Below are 16992 nucleotides of genomic sequence, written 5' to 3' on the forward strand. Positions count from 1 at the left end.
CCAGGCAGGATGGTAGAGAAAGGATAAATAAGAAAATGAATAAAGGGAACACAAGAGCCTCAAGAAAGTTTCCAGAAATCTACCCCAACAGTTCTGCTTACACTTCACTGACCAGAACTAGTTACATCAGCATACTAAGCTTCAAGAGAACCTGAGGAAAGCACTCTATTTGGAGGCACGAAGACATAGGCCCCACTAATAATCAAGGTTTTTTTAATACAAAAGAACTAAACCTATAGTCTCAGACACAGTAGCTTCCAAGAACAAGCATCCCACCAGGCCCCAGGTGGACTTTGTAAGTCACACAGTGACATATCCACCACAGCTACAGGCCACCCATATTCAAGGGGAGGGGGCATGGGTTTCACAACTCAGTGGAAGGCTTGTCAACATCACACTATAAGAAGAGCATGTGGGATGGGAGATAGAGCTGCAAATATTTTTGGAAAACATGATCTGCCATATGTTTTAAGAATCCAAGTTCAGGCAGAAGTCCCAACCCAACTTCCCAGCCTGCACAGACCAAGGCCTTAACTCCCTTCCCCAGGTAGATGTTAAAACACATGTTACTAGATTCCATGGAATTAACAGCGCCACCCCCACGGAGCATAGCTGCAGACTCAGCACGCATGTTTACAGCCTGCTGTACTGATATTAAATTCCTCTTTCATTTCTACCACCTGCAGGGTTCCCTTCTCTACTGCAAGTTTAACTACGGGTTTAAAGACATTTTTTTAAAAAATATTTTACTCAGCACTTCTGCTGCTGCTGCTAAGTCGCTTCAGTCGTGTCCGACTCTGTGCGACCCCATAGACGGCAGCCTACCAGGCTCCCCCGTCCCTGGGATTCTCCACGCAAGAACACTGGAGTGGGTTGCCATTTCCTTCTCCAATGCATGAAAGTGGAAAGTGAAAGTGAAGTTACTCAGTTGTGTCCAATTCTTCGTGACCCCATGGACTGCAGCCTATCAGGCTCCTCCGTCCATGAGATTTCCCAGGCGAGAGTACTGGAGTAGGTTGCCATTGCCTTCTCCAACTCAGCACTTCTACATGCTTATAAAAATTAGAGGATTTTCAGGTTTTCTTAGTCCACCTCTTACTGGAATCAGAAACTTTATCCTAATTTTATTCAAAGGACTATACATTGAAAGGGAAGAGGAGGAGATGCTTGGCATACAAAAGCCAACCCATGTCTTCCCTGTCCTCCTCAGGATCACATTACATACACACACACACAAAGTTCTAATCAGATTTTTCAAGTGGCAGGGGTTAAATATCTGTTAGTACCTCAACAGGTTGGACCACTATTCCCACTAAAGAAGAAGCAACTGACCTACATGTAGAAAAAGAAATAAACTCTAAGTAGAGGAGAGATGATGAAGGCAAGGGTGTCAGCAGATACCAAAGCAACTAATATAATGGTCATGCTGCTCCACACAAGAGACCAGGAGGAGCATCTTTTTGTTCCTAAGAGAGAAGTGGAAATAAAGGGTAAAGAATGGAGGAAGGTGGATAGAGGAGGATCAAGAGACAGTCAGCTAGGAGCTGCATGGGCAACATGGTCTTTTAAAAAAATTACTGGCTGTGGGATGGATGGAAGAATTGTTGAGGACAGAACTATGACATTAAATTGTCTGCATGCAATTGCATATTGTGATCTCTCTTTTCCTCATCTTCAGTTAAGTTCTGCTTTGACCAGTAGCCTCTGGTTACTCAGAAAGAAGAAGAGGTGCTTTGGCCTGCTTCTGGGTCTATGTCAGTGCAGATATGAAAAAAGCCAGAAGCATATAGAGGAACACAATCAAGAGAAGTAGGAAATCAGGGTCAGAAGAACACTGTCATACCAGGTACTCATGGGATACTGGGGTCTGCTCTGAACCTCCAAAGGGCACACAATAGTGATCTGAACCTATTTACCTAGATCTCAATGGGCTTCCCTGGTAGCTCAGACAGTAAAGAATCTGCCCACAATGCAGGAGACGTGGGTTTGATCCCTAAGAAGGGAAGATCCCATGGAGAAGGGAATGGCTACCCACTCCAGTATTTTCACCTGGAGAATTCCATGGGCAGAGGAGCCTGGCAGGCAACAGTCAATGGGGCTACAAAGAGGCAGACATAACTGAGCGACGAACACTTCACCTGGACCTCAAAAGGTCAAGAACCTCCAGCTAACACCTAGGTTATATATCGTCCACAAGCTCCTAGACAGCTACTTGCAGTACCATCGACCATCCACTGGTGGACCAATGGCTAACATACTGGAGATCAAGTGATATAGCAGACATATTCAAAGACTTGATCAAACATATTCAAAACAAGAAAAGCAGAGTGAGTTTCAATTCCCCCAAACACATAACAGTCCAGTCCATCATTTTGACCATAAAATCAACCTTTTCTAAGACAAGGTAAGTTATCTTTTTTAACATTTACTTTGTATTGGGGTGTAGCAAATTAACAATGTTGTGATGGTTTCAGGTGAACAGCAAAGGGACACTGCCGAGACAAGGGGAATTTTCCATCATAGGCTGGGTTCCTTCAGAGAGTTCATGACCCCTTTAACAAGGATGTCATAAAGAGGATGAGTTTTATGGGAGATGGTGAGCTTTGGACTGGATCATTTGCAAGTTCTAGTCTAACTTGAAATTTTTCATATCTAAGATAATGGGTTGATGTATCTGTTTACTGAATCAAGCAGATTTGCTTGGCTGATAACGACTATATTTGATGAAAGGGTTGGGGAAAGAGGGCAAGTCAGAGCAGTGGGACCCTTGTGGTCAGACAGAGAAATCTTGGATGAACACTAGTTAGGGAATAACTCCATGTGTTTTTTTTCTTTTTCATTTTTGGCTGTGCGGGGTCATCACGGCTGGGAGCAGGCTTTCTCCAGCTGCAGTGAACAGGAACTACCCTTCGCTGGGATTCACGGGCTCATGCCAGTGGCTTCTCTTGTTGCAGAGCACAGGCTCAGCAGTTGCAGCATGTGGGCTGGGCAGTTGTGTGCCCAGGGCCTAGCTGTCCCTCAGCATGTGGGATCTTCCCAGAGCAAGGATTGAACCCTTGTCCCCCACACTGGCAGGCAGATTCTCAACCACAGACCACCAGGGAAGCACCTGTCCCCCACTGCAGTTCTGAAGCACAAATTATGTCATGACAAAAACTAGACCATGACGGTACAGGTTACTGTGTGGAGGGTGACTTGAAGCTACAAGAAAGAAGCTAGGGGCCAGCCTAGCAGTTCTTCTAACGACCTTGTTGTGGAAGAGGAAAGGCCAGAGCCGGATGGGAGATGACCTTAGAAAAGAGAAGATTAGATTCAAGAGGTGATGCCAAGCAGTGCCAGTCGCAGGGTTGGATTAGGGGGACTTTTAGATCATCTTTCCATAATCTCCATCAGTCCCCACCAACTCCACCAATAAAAATTAAATAATAATATACTATCCTTTGACAAGAACAACTAACATCTATTCTATCTTATGTCTGTATGTAATTACATATTATTGTTACTGCTGTTCAGTTGCTAAGTCGTGTCCGACTCTGCGATCCCAAGGACTGCAGCACGCCAGGCTTCCTGGTCCTTCACTATCTCTTGGTTTACTCAAATTCATGGAGTCAGTGATGTTATCTAACCATCTCATCCTCTGCCACCCCCCTCTCCTTCTGGGGCTATTGAAAACTGTAAATTGTATTGTTCTATAATATATAAACTAAATAGAACCACTGTACTGCTCTGCATGCTGGCTTCTGCCTCTGCCTCCTCCACCACAACACAGTCCTTCCAACTACAAGCAGTGGTTCTGAAATTTTGGTGTGCATCAGAATCACAACTAGAGTTTGTTAAAACACAGACTGCTAAGACCCACTCCAAAGAGTTTCTGATTCAGCAGATCTGGTGAGGGATTCAAATACTCATATTTTTAACAAGTTCCCTGAGACCTCACTTTGAAGACCACTGAGCTGGATTTTGGCCCCCTTGGCCTCCAAAGCTGTCATTGCTGAAGATAACTTTCTGTGGGAACAAGTGGGAAATGAAGATGCTCGGTCTGTGAACACTGTTGAGGTGGGATCTAGCGCTCTACATGAGATCTGAACATTTTAGAAACAGTTACAGTTGTTTAAGGCAAGCCAGGAAATCACATCCTCTTCCTACACTGTCCTGGGCCCTTTTTATGACTGTAGATCATCCACAGAACACACTGCTGATAACACTGAATGCCCAGCCAAAAGTCACAGCTCACCACCACTTGTGACAGTTCTCAGCCCTTTCTCCTACCCATTTTATCCTATCCTTGCTCTCATCATCCTGGTTGTGTAACCCATCCACTGTCAACTCAAGCTCCCAATGCCTGCAACAAACCCTCCTCACCATGACCATTAATTTAGAAAGGGTCTCTAAGTAGACTCAAGTACTTTGTGGGACATTATCTGAACTTGCCCTGGGCTCCACCATGGACATCACGTAATAAGTACTAGGTTCACCCAGCACCCAGCCTAGCTGTCCACCCCTGCCTGCCCATGCCCATCTCTGCCCAGGAAAGGGGACCATTCACCCAATCAAACACCCAGGACAAAAATACCAGGCAACCTCTCTTTGCTCTATCATCCATCCACAGAAACTACTCCAGTTCCTTTATAGAATAATCTATTTTCAACACCATCCGGATGATTACCTCCCAAAGCAAGAGAGGCTACATTTGTAGGCATTACTAATTAGGCTCCATTTTCTTATTGCTTTGGACACCACTATTTTCTTTTCAACCATTGCTAATCTCAGGGGAGAAATGATTTGCCCCTCAGCTAGGGAAGCAATCAAAACTCCAGAATGGAGCTGCCCAGATACACAAGCTCTGGGGCCAACCCCTCCCCCCACACAGTCTCTTCCAATGCCACATGCTCCTTTCACAAAAAGTGCTCTGGCCACTGCACTGGCCTACTCTGTTCCTGGCGTAGAGATGGACACCAAAATCTGGACTTTTCCTGCCACACTGTGGCCATGTCTGAACACTACACATGGCCTTTACTCCTTGAAAAGTGGTGTTGCTTTTTTTTTTTTTTTTGAAGGAACGTAAGTTACCTTCCTTACCTGTTAACCCCAAGCCTCCCCAAGCCTCAGGGATTGCCTGTCCCCTCCAGGAGGGCTCCCCTGAATCCACCTACACCCCCAGCCAGATGAGGTCTACAGCGTCAGGCTCCCATAGCTTCTGTACCAACCTCCAGCATTTCCCTCCACACACTGCATTGGAGCCCCTTACTTCTCCAATTCCCTGATTAGACTGTGAGCTCTTTAATAACAGGGATCTTGCTTTAATCAAAATTTGTGTCCTCAGCATATAGTACAGGGCCAGGCCTACGATTATGTTCAGTAACTATTTGAATGAGTATCTAAATGAATGGCCAAGTGAACAATTAATTGAAGCAATCCCTTTGTCCCCTCCCTTTCTTTACCCACTGAGAAAACACTTTCAGGTATCTGGGGAAAACAATGGCTAAATCTGCTATAAACCAACCATTTCCATCATAGTAAGAATGAACCCCCTGTGTTTGCACTCCCAAGGGGATTTGCATATCAAGTTTTTCCTTTATTTTAGGTGATTCCTGATACAAGTAAGCTGGTGGAAGGGGATGGTGGAGGAAAAGTCTTCCCACCCCAGATAAAAACAACTGCAGTCGAGGTCACAGCCACATGGATCTCTGAAGCCTGCCCTGTGGTAAAGCTTTAGCACCTCCACCATTAAGCTAGAAGACCCCCAATTCCCATGTCCCAGAATCAGCAAACTCCAACCCCTGAGACCAAGGAGGAAGTAGTGTGCACTGGGAATAGCCAAGATTCGGAGTTGAAAGACCTAGAATTCCAGCAGTGAGTAATTCTCTATCCTTCCTCCCAGCCTCCTTGTTCTCATTTATAAAACTGGAGACTGTGCAGCTAACGTGAGCCCTGCCTGTCAGAGAGCTTCGCGTGCAGTACTCACCCCAACCACTGCAGAGAGAGGGGTGGTCCCCACACACAGGGGCTCCAGCCCCAGGATAGCCAGCCTCATGGTGAGAGCCATTCTAAACCATCTGTTGACCCAAAGCCAACGTACTTTGGGTTCAAGCCGTGCCAGAAAGTCAGGGTCACTCTCAACTCCTCATTTTCCTGGACACCCTCATCTTTCTGCAGGTTTCTGAGGGGAAGATAATATTCCCTACTTCCTTTGAATCCCACTCCCCACTCCCTCCTGCTCCTTTCCCACCCTACTCCCACGGGGATGACTTCCTTGTTACTCACTGTACCCACTGTTGTTACACAGAAGCTCTGATTAAGGTCAGGTTAATCAAAAGCCACTGCTAAGCCTAAAATGATGAGGACAGGGGTAGCAAAGGGACTGACAGTATCCAGAGTTTCGGAGGACTCACTTCCTGGCACCCCACCACCTCAGGGCACAGCAAGTGTCTCCAGTCTAAATGTCAAAGGAAGTAAGCTTGACCCATGGGTTTGGGAATCAACTTCTTTGAGGAAAGCATGGTGTTCTGGGCGGTGGTTTCAGTCACACAGAGAAGAAACCCAAGCACTGGGCTATACTGTGCAAGTGATTCTGTTCGTAAGTGGACTAGAGGAGCCTGCAAGACTGGTAAATCAGATGGCCAAGGCAGGATGGGAAGCCAGCCCTTGGAAAAGCCAGATGTTTTCATGGTTCTATACTCTGTTTACCTCCAGTTCTCCTTTAGGATTCCTTACTATAATCATCAGAGTTCATCTCCACTGCAATAGGGGAAGCCAAGAAAAGTATACGGATTCAAGCAGCAGCAAAATCTACAGAGAAATGAACATGTTGCAGAGGCATCGGGGATGAGAACGGAAGAACCCCAAAGGGAAGGAAAACCTCAGGACTACTACGGAAGCCAGTGGCCCAGCCTCTGCCTCCCCACCCCAGGCATTTTCTGCAGAACAGGGTCCAGTTTGCACAACCCTACCTGCCTGTTTTCTTGTCTCTCCTAATTCTGTGCTGGGCGTGGGCACTCTCAGGACTTTCACGTGTCTTGTGAGGTGTGAACGTTAGAGAATGCTAGAGTGCTTCACCTTCTGGTCTCAAAAGGAAAGGCTATCATTCAAATCCTTCCAGTCTTCCCAAACTGAACACTTCAAAAGAGGTCCTTTTCAATGTGGTAAAGTGAAGTGAGTGACAATCAGACAATGCTACATTGAGGATTTTTTTTTTTTTCCTTCTTAAAAGTCACCTATTTTTTCCCCCCTCTAGGACTTGCTACAGAAAGATTTAGTAGATAACGTGCTATCTGACTTTTTCCCAGGACATAGGACTAAGTCAGGAGATTTTTTTTTCTTTTCAGAATTAGCCCAGCTTAACTGGTTTGCCACTATCTACTTTTTTCCTGTATGGAAATTATTTTTCCTCATCTCGTCACTCAGCTCCTACAAATAAGCTTTCAAGTGACACACCATCCCTCCAACCCAGTCTCACAATTTAGAAAATGTGGAAGCCGCTTACAAGAGGAGGTACCCTCTTCTCTCTGTGAAGGGCCTAACCGCTCCAGGTTTCATTCCAGCCTCATGGTTAAAGGGCTCCATCCCTTCCTAACCTCGTGAGGAGCATCAGAACAGCAGGAGCTCCCAAGGGGGTGCAGCCTGCACTGCGTGGTCACATTACTGCTCCAGCTTCTTAATTTGCCTGACTACTGCTCAGGAGATGAAGAAATAAAGGGACTAAAGGCATATTCATCACCCTCACTGAGCTGTGGGATGACATACTTATTTGGAAATAATGATTCCAAGTAGGAGAGCAGTGAAAAACAGGGCCTGTGAGAAGCAACTGTTTTATTACACAGTTTCTAAAATGTGAGCACTTAATGCTCTTTCATTATCATATATTATTACAGTTCTATAAAAATCATTTTTAGGAATCAATCCCAAATTTTTGAAGCTCCCAACCCCCTGCCACAAAAGAGCTAGAAGGCAGAGTTTAGAGGAAGCCCTAACAAAAGAGAAACGATACATTTGCGCCTCTAGGTATTAAGGCTTACTGTGGCAGAATTCACATGCAAGACTTGGTCAACATTTGTGAACAACACAGTAACTCAGAATTTGTGTAATCCCTCTCAAAGCGTCATTTCAAAAGACGGCAACTTTTTATAAAGGAGAGAAGGTGGGTATGAATGTCCTATTTTTCAGATGGGAAAGCTAAGGCCCAGGAAGTATCAGTTAAATTACTTTAAGTGAAAGCCAGCAAGCAGTGATGGTGCTGGAACAAAAATCCACCTATTATGATTTGCGGTTCCGCTATCTCTCCACCGGATGCTCCACGCATTTAGGGAGCTTCTCTCCTCAACCCTACTCAATCTCCCTTGGTATTTCCACTCCAAGGAATCTGGGTTTTCATCCAGGGATGCATTAACTTGCTGTGTAACTTGCTGATCACTCTGGCACAGGAAACACCAAGGGGCTTTTGACTCTTGCTCATCCATTGGGATCAAGACCTGGAGACAGGAGCCAAGTGAAACTCATGGGGAGCTCCCAGACCCTTACAAATATCCCAGTGCCAAAGGAGAAGCAGTCATGGATTGCATCTCAGCTTCAAAATGTCAGTGAACTGAGGCAAAGCCAGTAGAGCTAGGCCTTAAGTCCACATTGGGAGGTGATGATGCTTCCACACTTCTATGGACCGTGACAACTACACGCACCTCACAGACTCTGTGCTCATTCTTCAGAAATGAGTCTCACCCCACAGCAGGACACTCAGGGGACCCTCCAGTGCAGTGCTTTTCAAATTCAAACGTGCACAGGAATTTGGGGATTTGCTGAAATGTAGGTTCTAATTCAGGAGGTCTAGGGGAGCCTGGGACCCTGCATTTCTGAAAAAGTCATCAGGTGATGTCAGTTCTGCTGCTCCCAGGACCACAGTTAGCACTGCAAAGCCCTAGAGCACAATTTGATAAACCACAATTCCAAAGAGTGAAAAGGCAATCGCAATGAATAACTCACTGGTGATGGGGCTCAAGTGGAGTATTAGCCCATGAATATACCTCCTATATTACTCTTTTATGGGCAGTGTTTTCCTGACACCAGGCCGGGTGAACCACACAGGCAAAAAGCCGCTGAAGGAGCCCAGGAGAGGAATGAAACAAAATTTACTCACGGGAGAAGCGGGCAAGTGGCCTGGCAGTCTTATCTCCAGCTTCATTTGCAACTGGAAAAAAAAAAAAAAGAAGATGCAGTTAAGTACAAGGCACATGTGTCTACAGAAAATGCCAACCTACAGCTAATCCTCAGGATGATTCACTAGTAAGCTGTGTTTGAGAGTCATTGTAAGAGGATAAAAGCAACTTCACTCCCTCTCTATATTTCTAATGCTGCTCTCACTGCCTAAATGAAGCCAATGTCTTCATCATTTTGATTAAAACAGTGAATTAAGCTGGAGACAACCTAAACAGCACCTAGTTTACTGGGCTTAGGGGAGTTAACTGGTCTGCAGGCAGAGTAAGAGGTGTGCACGCCTGGCTTCCAAGCCAGTATACATCCTTCTGCTTCAAGCTGCCTCTCAGTGGGATGTCCTTCAACACACAAATGCACCTCAACCACCTGCCATCAGTCTGATTTTCCTGATCCATGGGGCAAATCAAGGCAGGGATTTCAGAAAAAACAGTAAGGTTGGTTTTTGTTAAGAAGGATATTTAAATTTAGAAGCCAACAAATAAGAGGATTGAGAAAATTGTTCAGAAAGCTTCTCTAGAAAACCTTACCCCTAAGATTTCTCAGCAAGGTCATTCACTCTCCTCTGAAAAGCCTCTCTATAATCTATCATCTCAATAGGTTCATAATTACTATCCCCTATACTGATGAACAAGCTTCCCAGGTGGTACTAGTGATAAAGAATTCGCCTGCCAATGCAGGAAATGCAGGAGATACAGGTTCAATCCCTGGGTCAGGAAGATCCCTTGGAGGAAGGCATGGCAACCTTTATCCCATGGACAGAGGAGCCTGGCAAGCTACAGTCCATAGGATCACAAAGAGTTGGACATGACTGAAGCAACTTAGCATGGACACATACTGATGAACACCATCATCATGGATAAAAAAAGGTTAAACTGAAATACAAATTTCATTCACTTTAAATATCACTTTCAATGCCCATAAAGACTATAACCTTGGGTGTTTTATAAGTATGTATGATCAACTTGAACGAACACCCAAAGCAATCAAATGGAAAAAACTTGTTCAATATCTTAGTTTAGGAAAGAACACCCAATACATATACAGAATAAAGGAAATTACTAATGTAATCATTAAAACCATTCTTATCTATGAGAATTTATAGTGCAGGATGCAAGAAAATAGCTACTTCAGAAATGTATTACATCATTTTGCAAAGAATGGAAGGAGTCAAAAAATTCCTTTCACCCTTTCAAAAGGGTGGAATTTTTTTAATTTACCATAATTTTTAAATTAATGGGTTCAATCTCAGCTATTTTATATTTCTGTCATTTCCATGGACCATTGTCTCCACTCTGTATATATTATAAACAAGACATTGTACAAAATGACCAGCAGGGGGAGGTGACATTGCATCCTGCTTCCACTATCTCACACTCCAGCATTTTGAAAAGAAATAGAGAGAGAGAGAGAGAGAAATGGAGAGAGAAAGAGAGAGAGGGAGGGCAGGACAAAGTAGTAAGACTTAGTTAGCTATAGACATGAGTTTCCCCAGCTTGAGTTCAAATCTCTTCCTCTTTGGACACTATAAATCTCTAAAGAAAGAGAGCAAGGTTATACTCCAATATATTTGCTGCAGAAAGTGATGGGCCACTTTTAAAGTAGGATCATGAAGACCACTGCCATCATTGAGAACACCGGTGACCATTACAACATTCAGCTTAGAGAGCACACATCTTCCCTGAGGGACAGAGAAAGAGCAGGCACAACACCATCACAATTTCACAGGCATCACTGGCTGCCTCCTCACCCCTCCCTGGCTTTTCCTCCCCTCCCTGCCACTCTGTCCGAGGATGGGAATTGCTGACCCAGATCCAAGTCACACCAGGAGAGGCAGGAAACAAGATCTAGGCCAGTGACATGCCAGGTGAGTTGTCTTTACTTAGAAGGAATCTGAACCCTGCTCCCAGCATTACTTTCTTAAATGCAGACCCAGTACCACAAGGTCTCCATGATGCCCCAACACCTGCAAGATACAATCCAGTCTACCTGGCCAAGTACTGAACAGCTGGCCCCTCCTATTCTCAGCTCACTGTATCTCCCAGCACTGCCTTCAGAACCCAGCCACAGGCTATACATGGACAAATTTCAAACACTCTCTGTCCTCTTTGCTACAGCTCCTTTGCCCCCCTCCTCCCAGACAGCCCTCCCCATTGCTTCACTCCTGCTTATCTTTTAAGATTCAACTGGAGCCATTCATTTCTTTTTGTTAAAGTCTTTATTTAATTTGTTACAATATTGTTTTGTGTTTTGGCTTTCCAGAGGCCTATGGAATCTTAGCTGCTGACCAGGGATTGAACCCGCATCCGACTCCCTGCATTAGAAGGCAAAGTCTTAAGCACGGGACTGCCAGGGAAGTCCCACAGCCATTCATTTCTGAAAAGTTCCCCTGATTCTCAGCATAGCTTCTACCTTCCACAGACCTCTGCCCCTCACTACCCTCCCAGGCCAGTGGTTCTCACACTTCGGCAGGCACTAGAACCACCAGGAAGGTCTGTTGAAACAGATCAAAAGGTTGGTTAAAATGCAGATTCTGATTCAGTTGACCTGCAATAGGGCTCAAGAATTTGCATTTCTAACAAGCTTCCAGGTGACATGGAGAACACTCTTCTGGGGACCATATTTTGAGAAGAACTGCTCTAAACTATAAACTACTGTAGCAAAGACAAGGATGATCACTTTTCATCTTTGTGTTTCCAATCTTTCAGTGACTGGCATGCAGACTACTGCATTCAGTCAATGTTTTTAGAACTGAATGAAATAGTTCATTGATAACTGAAATTGATACCAACTGCCACAGATGGCTCAGTAGATGGAGCCCTCAGTGCCAGAGGGCTATAAAAAGCCCCAGGTGTGTTTTCCTTGGCCCCTACAACGTATTTAATTTTTAAACAGTTCATTGTCTTCATTTAAAAATCAAGAGGTTTCAAACATAAATGCAGGTTATCGGCTTCTCTCAGAAACTAAAAACTGTGCAGACTTACTGGCCAGCTACAGATCACCACTGAGATGCCTCCTATGGGCAGGTGCAGCTCCTGCATGTTTGGGAGGCACCTGTTCGCTGACTGGCATTTGGGCTTTCTATACGCGATGTGAGTCCAGAAAGCAAGTGAATACAGGACCTCTTAAAGGGCTTAAAAATCTATAGGACAGCAATGGATATGCAGCCATAGAGAACAGACTTTAGGACACAGTGGGGGAAGACAAAAGTGGGATGATTTGAGTAGTAACATTGAAATACATTCATTACCATATGTAACACAGATGGCCAGTGGAAATTTACTTTGACACAGGGAACCCAAAGCTGATGCTCTGTGACAACCTAGAAGAGTGGGATGGGGAGGGAGGTGGAAGGAAGGTTTAAGAGGGAGGGGACATATGTATACCCATGACTGATTCATGTTGAGGTATGGCAGAAACCATCAGAATATTGTAAAGTAATTATCCTCCAATTAAAAAAAATTTTTTTTTAATGAAACTAAGACTCAACCAAGGCCAGCACTACAATGAGTGGCTGTGGCCAAGCTTGCTAAGCCCCTCTGTTTCCAGCCCACAAACCAATCCAAGATGTTCAACAGTCCTCCAGCACAATGCTGACCAGTTCAGACACACAAGAGCTTCTTGGCCAGCAGAGGGGCCTTCCTACACTGTTGTTTGCTTTCTATTTTTAAAAAATCCAGCAAGCTTCAATAATGAAGTAGATATTTCATTTATCAGGTGCAATTAAAGTTTGAATTTCGCAAGAGCTCATAAAAACAATTATGAGATTTAAAGGAAGTTATTATGTAGATTTACCAAAAGTCATGCTGGGTATAACACACAGACCAGTATGTATCATTAATTCCACTAATGTCAAATTGTATGTCTAGACTGCGTGTGTATTCAGCCACAGAGAAACAGAGAGGAGGTGTACCAGATATGTTAACAGTTATTTCTTCCATCTGCTGGCATTTGGGGAGATTATCAGCCATTTTTATACTTTGCTACTTAAACCCAACAGTTGGATAAGCAATGCCATACTTATAATCAGAAAAAAAAAAAATGTTTTTATTAAAGGGGTAGAAAACAATTAACTACTATATTTAATTTGGGTCATTATATATGTATGTATATTTATATGAAATGTATTTCAGATACATTTCAGAGCAGTCTTAGATCACAAATCAGAGGACTTTCCATCTTTGGAGTCCCATGGGACTCCCTATAAGACTCAAGAAATGAATCACCCTCCCACCCCCTCCAGGGGGCTCCACACGTTCTAAGTCAGTGGTTTGCAGCCCTGGTCGCATGTCAGAATCACTAGAGAACTTTTTACAAATCCTGATGCCCAGATTCAGTGGGTGGGATCAGAGGGTGGGCCTCAGTGGGTGGGACCCAAGCATCCATACTTTCCAAGTTCCCAGATGTTTCCAATGAGTAGCTGAGGCTGAGAAGCACTAATAAATGGTGTAACTTCAGACACCTTTATCAAAACAACATTCAGGGAGGGAGGTGTGGCTCAGCTTCCTTCAAAAATAATTACCCCTATTCAGTTCTTCTTCTCAGGATGCTATTGTTTTGTCATTATAATCCTAAAAGAGATATGCCTCTGCTTTAAAAAAAAAATTCAACAGTTAAGACTGCAAACATAGCTATGGAGATCAGTTAGTAGGCAACTCTTCACACTGTGAAGGGTTCTTTATAAAAGGATACACTGCTCATTGCCTCTAACCTCCAATAGATGTGAAGAGTGCCCCCCTGGGAGCTCAGCACTAGGCTGGACCCTGGGAGGATGACCACAGTTGACTTCACTCTGCTTTGACATATAAGCAAGTTAGGGAGGTAAACCATGCCTCTCAATCGGGGTTTATCCAAGTGTGTTCAGCTAGGGAACTGACTTGATGATGATGATGGTGGAGGTGGTGATATGATACAGATTCCGTGCTCCCATCCCAGACCCACTCAGCTGCAATCCTGCAAGGGAAGACAAGATTCTAGAATTTAAACAACTGCCTCAAAAACTATTTAATGTTTGAGAAGCAGCATTCCAAGTGAAGTGTGTCCCTGGTATGCTTGCTGTATGTTTCTCCACCCCCACCCCTAACTAGAAAACTGGTCAGAAACAAATCTTACAGTAAGGATTCTCCAAGGAGACCAGCTTCAGGGGTGAGGGGGGCAGATGAGACAGCACAGTGAGAAAGAAAGATATCTCAGAGCAATGGGCATCCCAATCCCAGCTGAGCCACTAACATTTCAGGCCATCATAATGGGGGTGGGGGAGGGTGGTCCAAACAGGCACAGTGGTGGCATGGGCAGGTGTGCACTGTTTTGTAAGCAAAACGAGCACCCAAAACACAGCCATTCTTGTTTTGAAAACCTGGCACCTGGCACCCAGAGCATAAATTCAGCTGGGGTGCTGGGTGCCAGGGCAAATACACAATGAGAAAGCAGCTCCACAGAAGCGCCTTGCTTCCTACAAGGAAATCCACCCAACATGCTGACTGGCTGCTGCTCAGCCATGAGCTCTGGGGCTCATCAGGAACCCTCTCCAGGTGAGGTCCTTTGGAAAGTCTTGAGGCTGGAAAACCATGCATAAAAGACTTCAGAGAAGAGAGTGTTAGAATGAGGTTCCAGGCACCCTCCTAGTTTTTGCAGAAGGCAAAGCTTGGAATTGCTCACAGATGCTTGGTTTCATCTTACCTTGCCTTCTACTTGTAAAGACCTAAGCAAGGAAAACTGGATCAAACACTGGGGAGAAAGAGACTTGGTCCAAGATCACTAACTCTCTTATTTAGCTGTCACCTTCCTAATTAAGGTGTTCCACGACCACCTTATTAAGATCACAGTTCCCAACTTCCCTTCCTCCTCTGCTTCATTCCCTTTCCCCATACAACCCCTCCTGGAAGCACTTCTCACCTTCTCACATGCTCTGTTCTTTATTCACTGCATTTACTGCATTTTCCTCCCACCACATTGTAATTCCCCACACAAGCACAGATTCTCTGCCAATGAAAAAAAAAAAAGCTACCGTATCTCTAGCACATGAATGCCTGACACACAATATTTATTGAGTCAATGATCAACCTCCTATCATGCAGAGTGCACTGGAGGCCAAGAACTGGAAGCAAACTGGAAGGACATGAACACCTACCAAGCATTTAAGTGTTCTATAAGTATCTGTCCTTCAGGAATACTTATCAAGCACTGACTAAATCACAGATAAAGCCCTGAACAGGCTGTCATGGTCCCTGCTTTCACACTGAGTAAGACTGGCATTCCCATTTGATAGATAGGACACGGGAACTCAGAAAGGTCAGGTAACTTTCCCAAGACCACAGATTTGTGTGTCCAAATTCCAAACCAAGGTATGCCTGACTCCAAAGACCAGGGCCTTTCCCTTTAGCCTCTCTGCCTTCCAAGAAATGTAAGCAGATAAGAGCCGTGCTCCAGAGAGGGCCACCCCTAGAGAAAAGTCATGTGGAAGTCTGACCCTCTACCTCATGCCCCAGGGAGAGCCATGCACCAGCCTACAGAGAAGGGGGATGTCACCTGCCTAGGATCTCACACCTGGCACAAGGCAAGGAGACTGTCAGTAGAGAGGGGCCCTTTTGTGAGATGGGCACCAGGGCCAGGACTCACAATAGCAGGATTCAGAAGAAGAAGAACCTAGTTACAAAAAGAAGAGTTTCATTGCCACGTTCATGCAAGAACACCAGCTAGCCAGTGTCTCCGTAACCTGATCAAACCTTTCCTACTTAGAAAACAGTAACAAGGGACTAGAAACAAGAATCAAGTTCATCTTAGCATGGAAACAGTACAGCTCATAAAAACAGCTCCTAGGAGGCAAGACTTGATTCTCTTCAAGAAAAGAAACTGACATTCCAAGAGATCAAGTGGTTTCTCCAAGATCAGACTTAAGTCCAGATATCAGAGCTGGAAATGTCATCCATTTCTTCCATCTTCAATTCCAGCATTCTTGGAGAAGGGAATGTACTCCACCTCTTTAGCTCCCTCGGAGTCATATGTCAAGGGTAAAAGTAAAGGCTTTTGTTTCCTTTGCCCTCGTTGGGTTTGATAAATATTGATGCTTGCCAACCCCAGGATACATCTCAAATAAAAACACATACAACCCTGACTGGCAATGGCTGAGCAGAGTACTGTGTTAGGAAGACTTCTGATGCTGAGTCTGAGGGAAGCCAGATATGTCTGTAACACATTACCAAAGCCTGTCGCGGGTGGGACAGGAGGAGACTGAAGGGGGAAGGCAGGACGAGTGTGTAGGGAAATCTTTGCCAGGCTGTGTGTGCTCAGTCACTCAGTTGTGTCCGATTCTTGACCTCCCCATAGACTGCAGCCCACCTGTCCCACTGTCCACGGGATTTTCCCAGCAAGAATAGCGGAGCGGTATGCTATTTCCTTCTCCTGGGGCTCTTTGCCTAGTTGGATAGGCCATAAAAGAATTAGCCAAAAAGTGGATAATTCAAAAAGATCACTGAATTAAATACTTCTATAAAGTATATTGTTCAACTTGCTTAAAGTGAGAGCTGCTGTAACTCAGGAACAGAGTAAGCACTACTCTCTCATCACCTAATTTTATCCTCATGGCAACTCTGTGAGGCCATCACTTGATTTCCCCATTTTCCCGATGCAGAAACTGAGTCTTTGAGAACTTGGGAAAATTCCTTGTGATGAAACAACTACGGCAGATCTGGAAATTGAATCCAACACGTTATTCCAGAGCCAGTGCTCTTAGCTCGTGTGCTGCCCATCACACTTTTAACATCCAAGTATCAAGTCCTGTTTGGTGAGCCT

At 44.7% G+C, this 16992-nt stretch overlaps 1 protein-coding gene across 9 annotated transcripts in view; it reads right to left on the reverse strand.

Annotated features, from left to right (window-relative positions):
* PDE1C (phosphodiesterase 1C) overlaps positions 1–16992 on the reverse strand; it is a 585243-nt gene that overhangs the window by 412109 nt on the left and 156142 nt on the right. For all 9 annotated transcript variants that reach the window (XM_020908903.2, XM_070468251.1, XM_070468240.1 and 6 more), the window contains one exon: positions 9128–9178. In XM_020908903.2, the coding sequence (XP_020764562.1) occupies positions 9128–9178 (51 nt within the window). The remainder of the gene's footprint in view (positions 1–9127; positions 9179–16992) is intronic.

This window comes from Odocoileus virginianus, chromosome 1 (genome assembly GCF_023699985.2).
Source record: "Odocoileus virginianus isolate 20LAN1187 ecotype Illinois chromosome 1, Ovbor_1.2, whole genome shotgun sequence".
Lineage (NCBI taxonomy): Eukaryota > Metazoa > Chordata > Mammalia > Artiodactyla > Cervidae > Odocoileus > Odocoileus virginianus.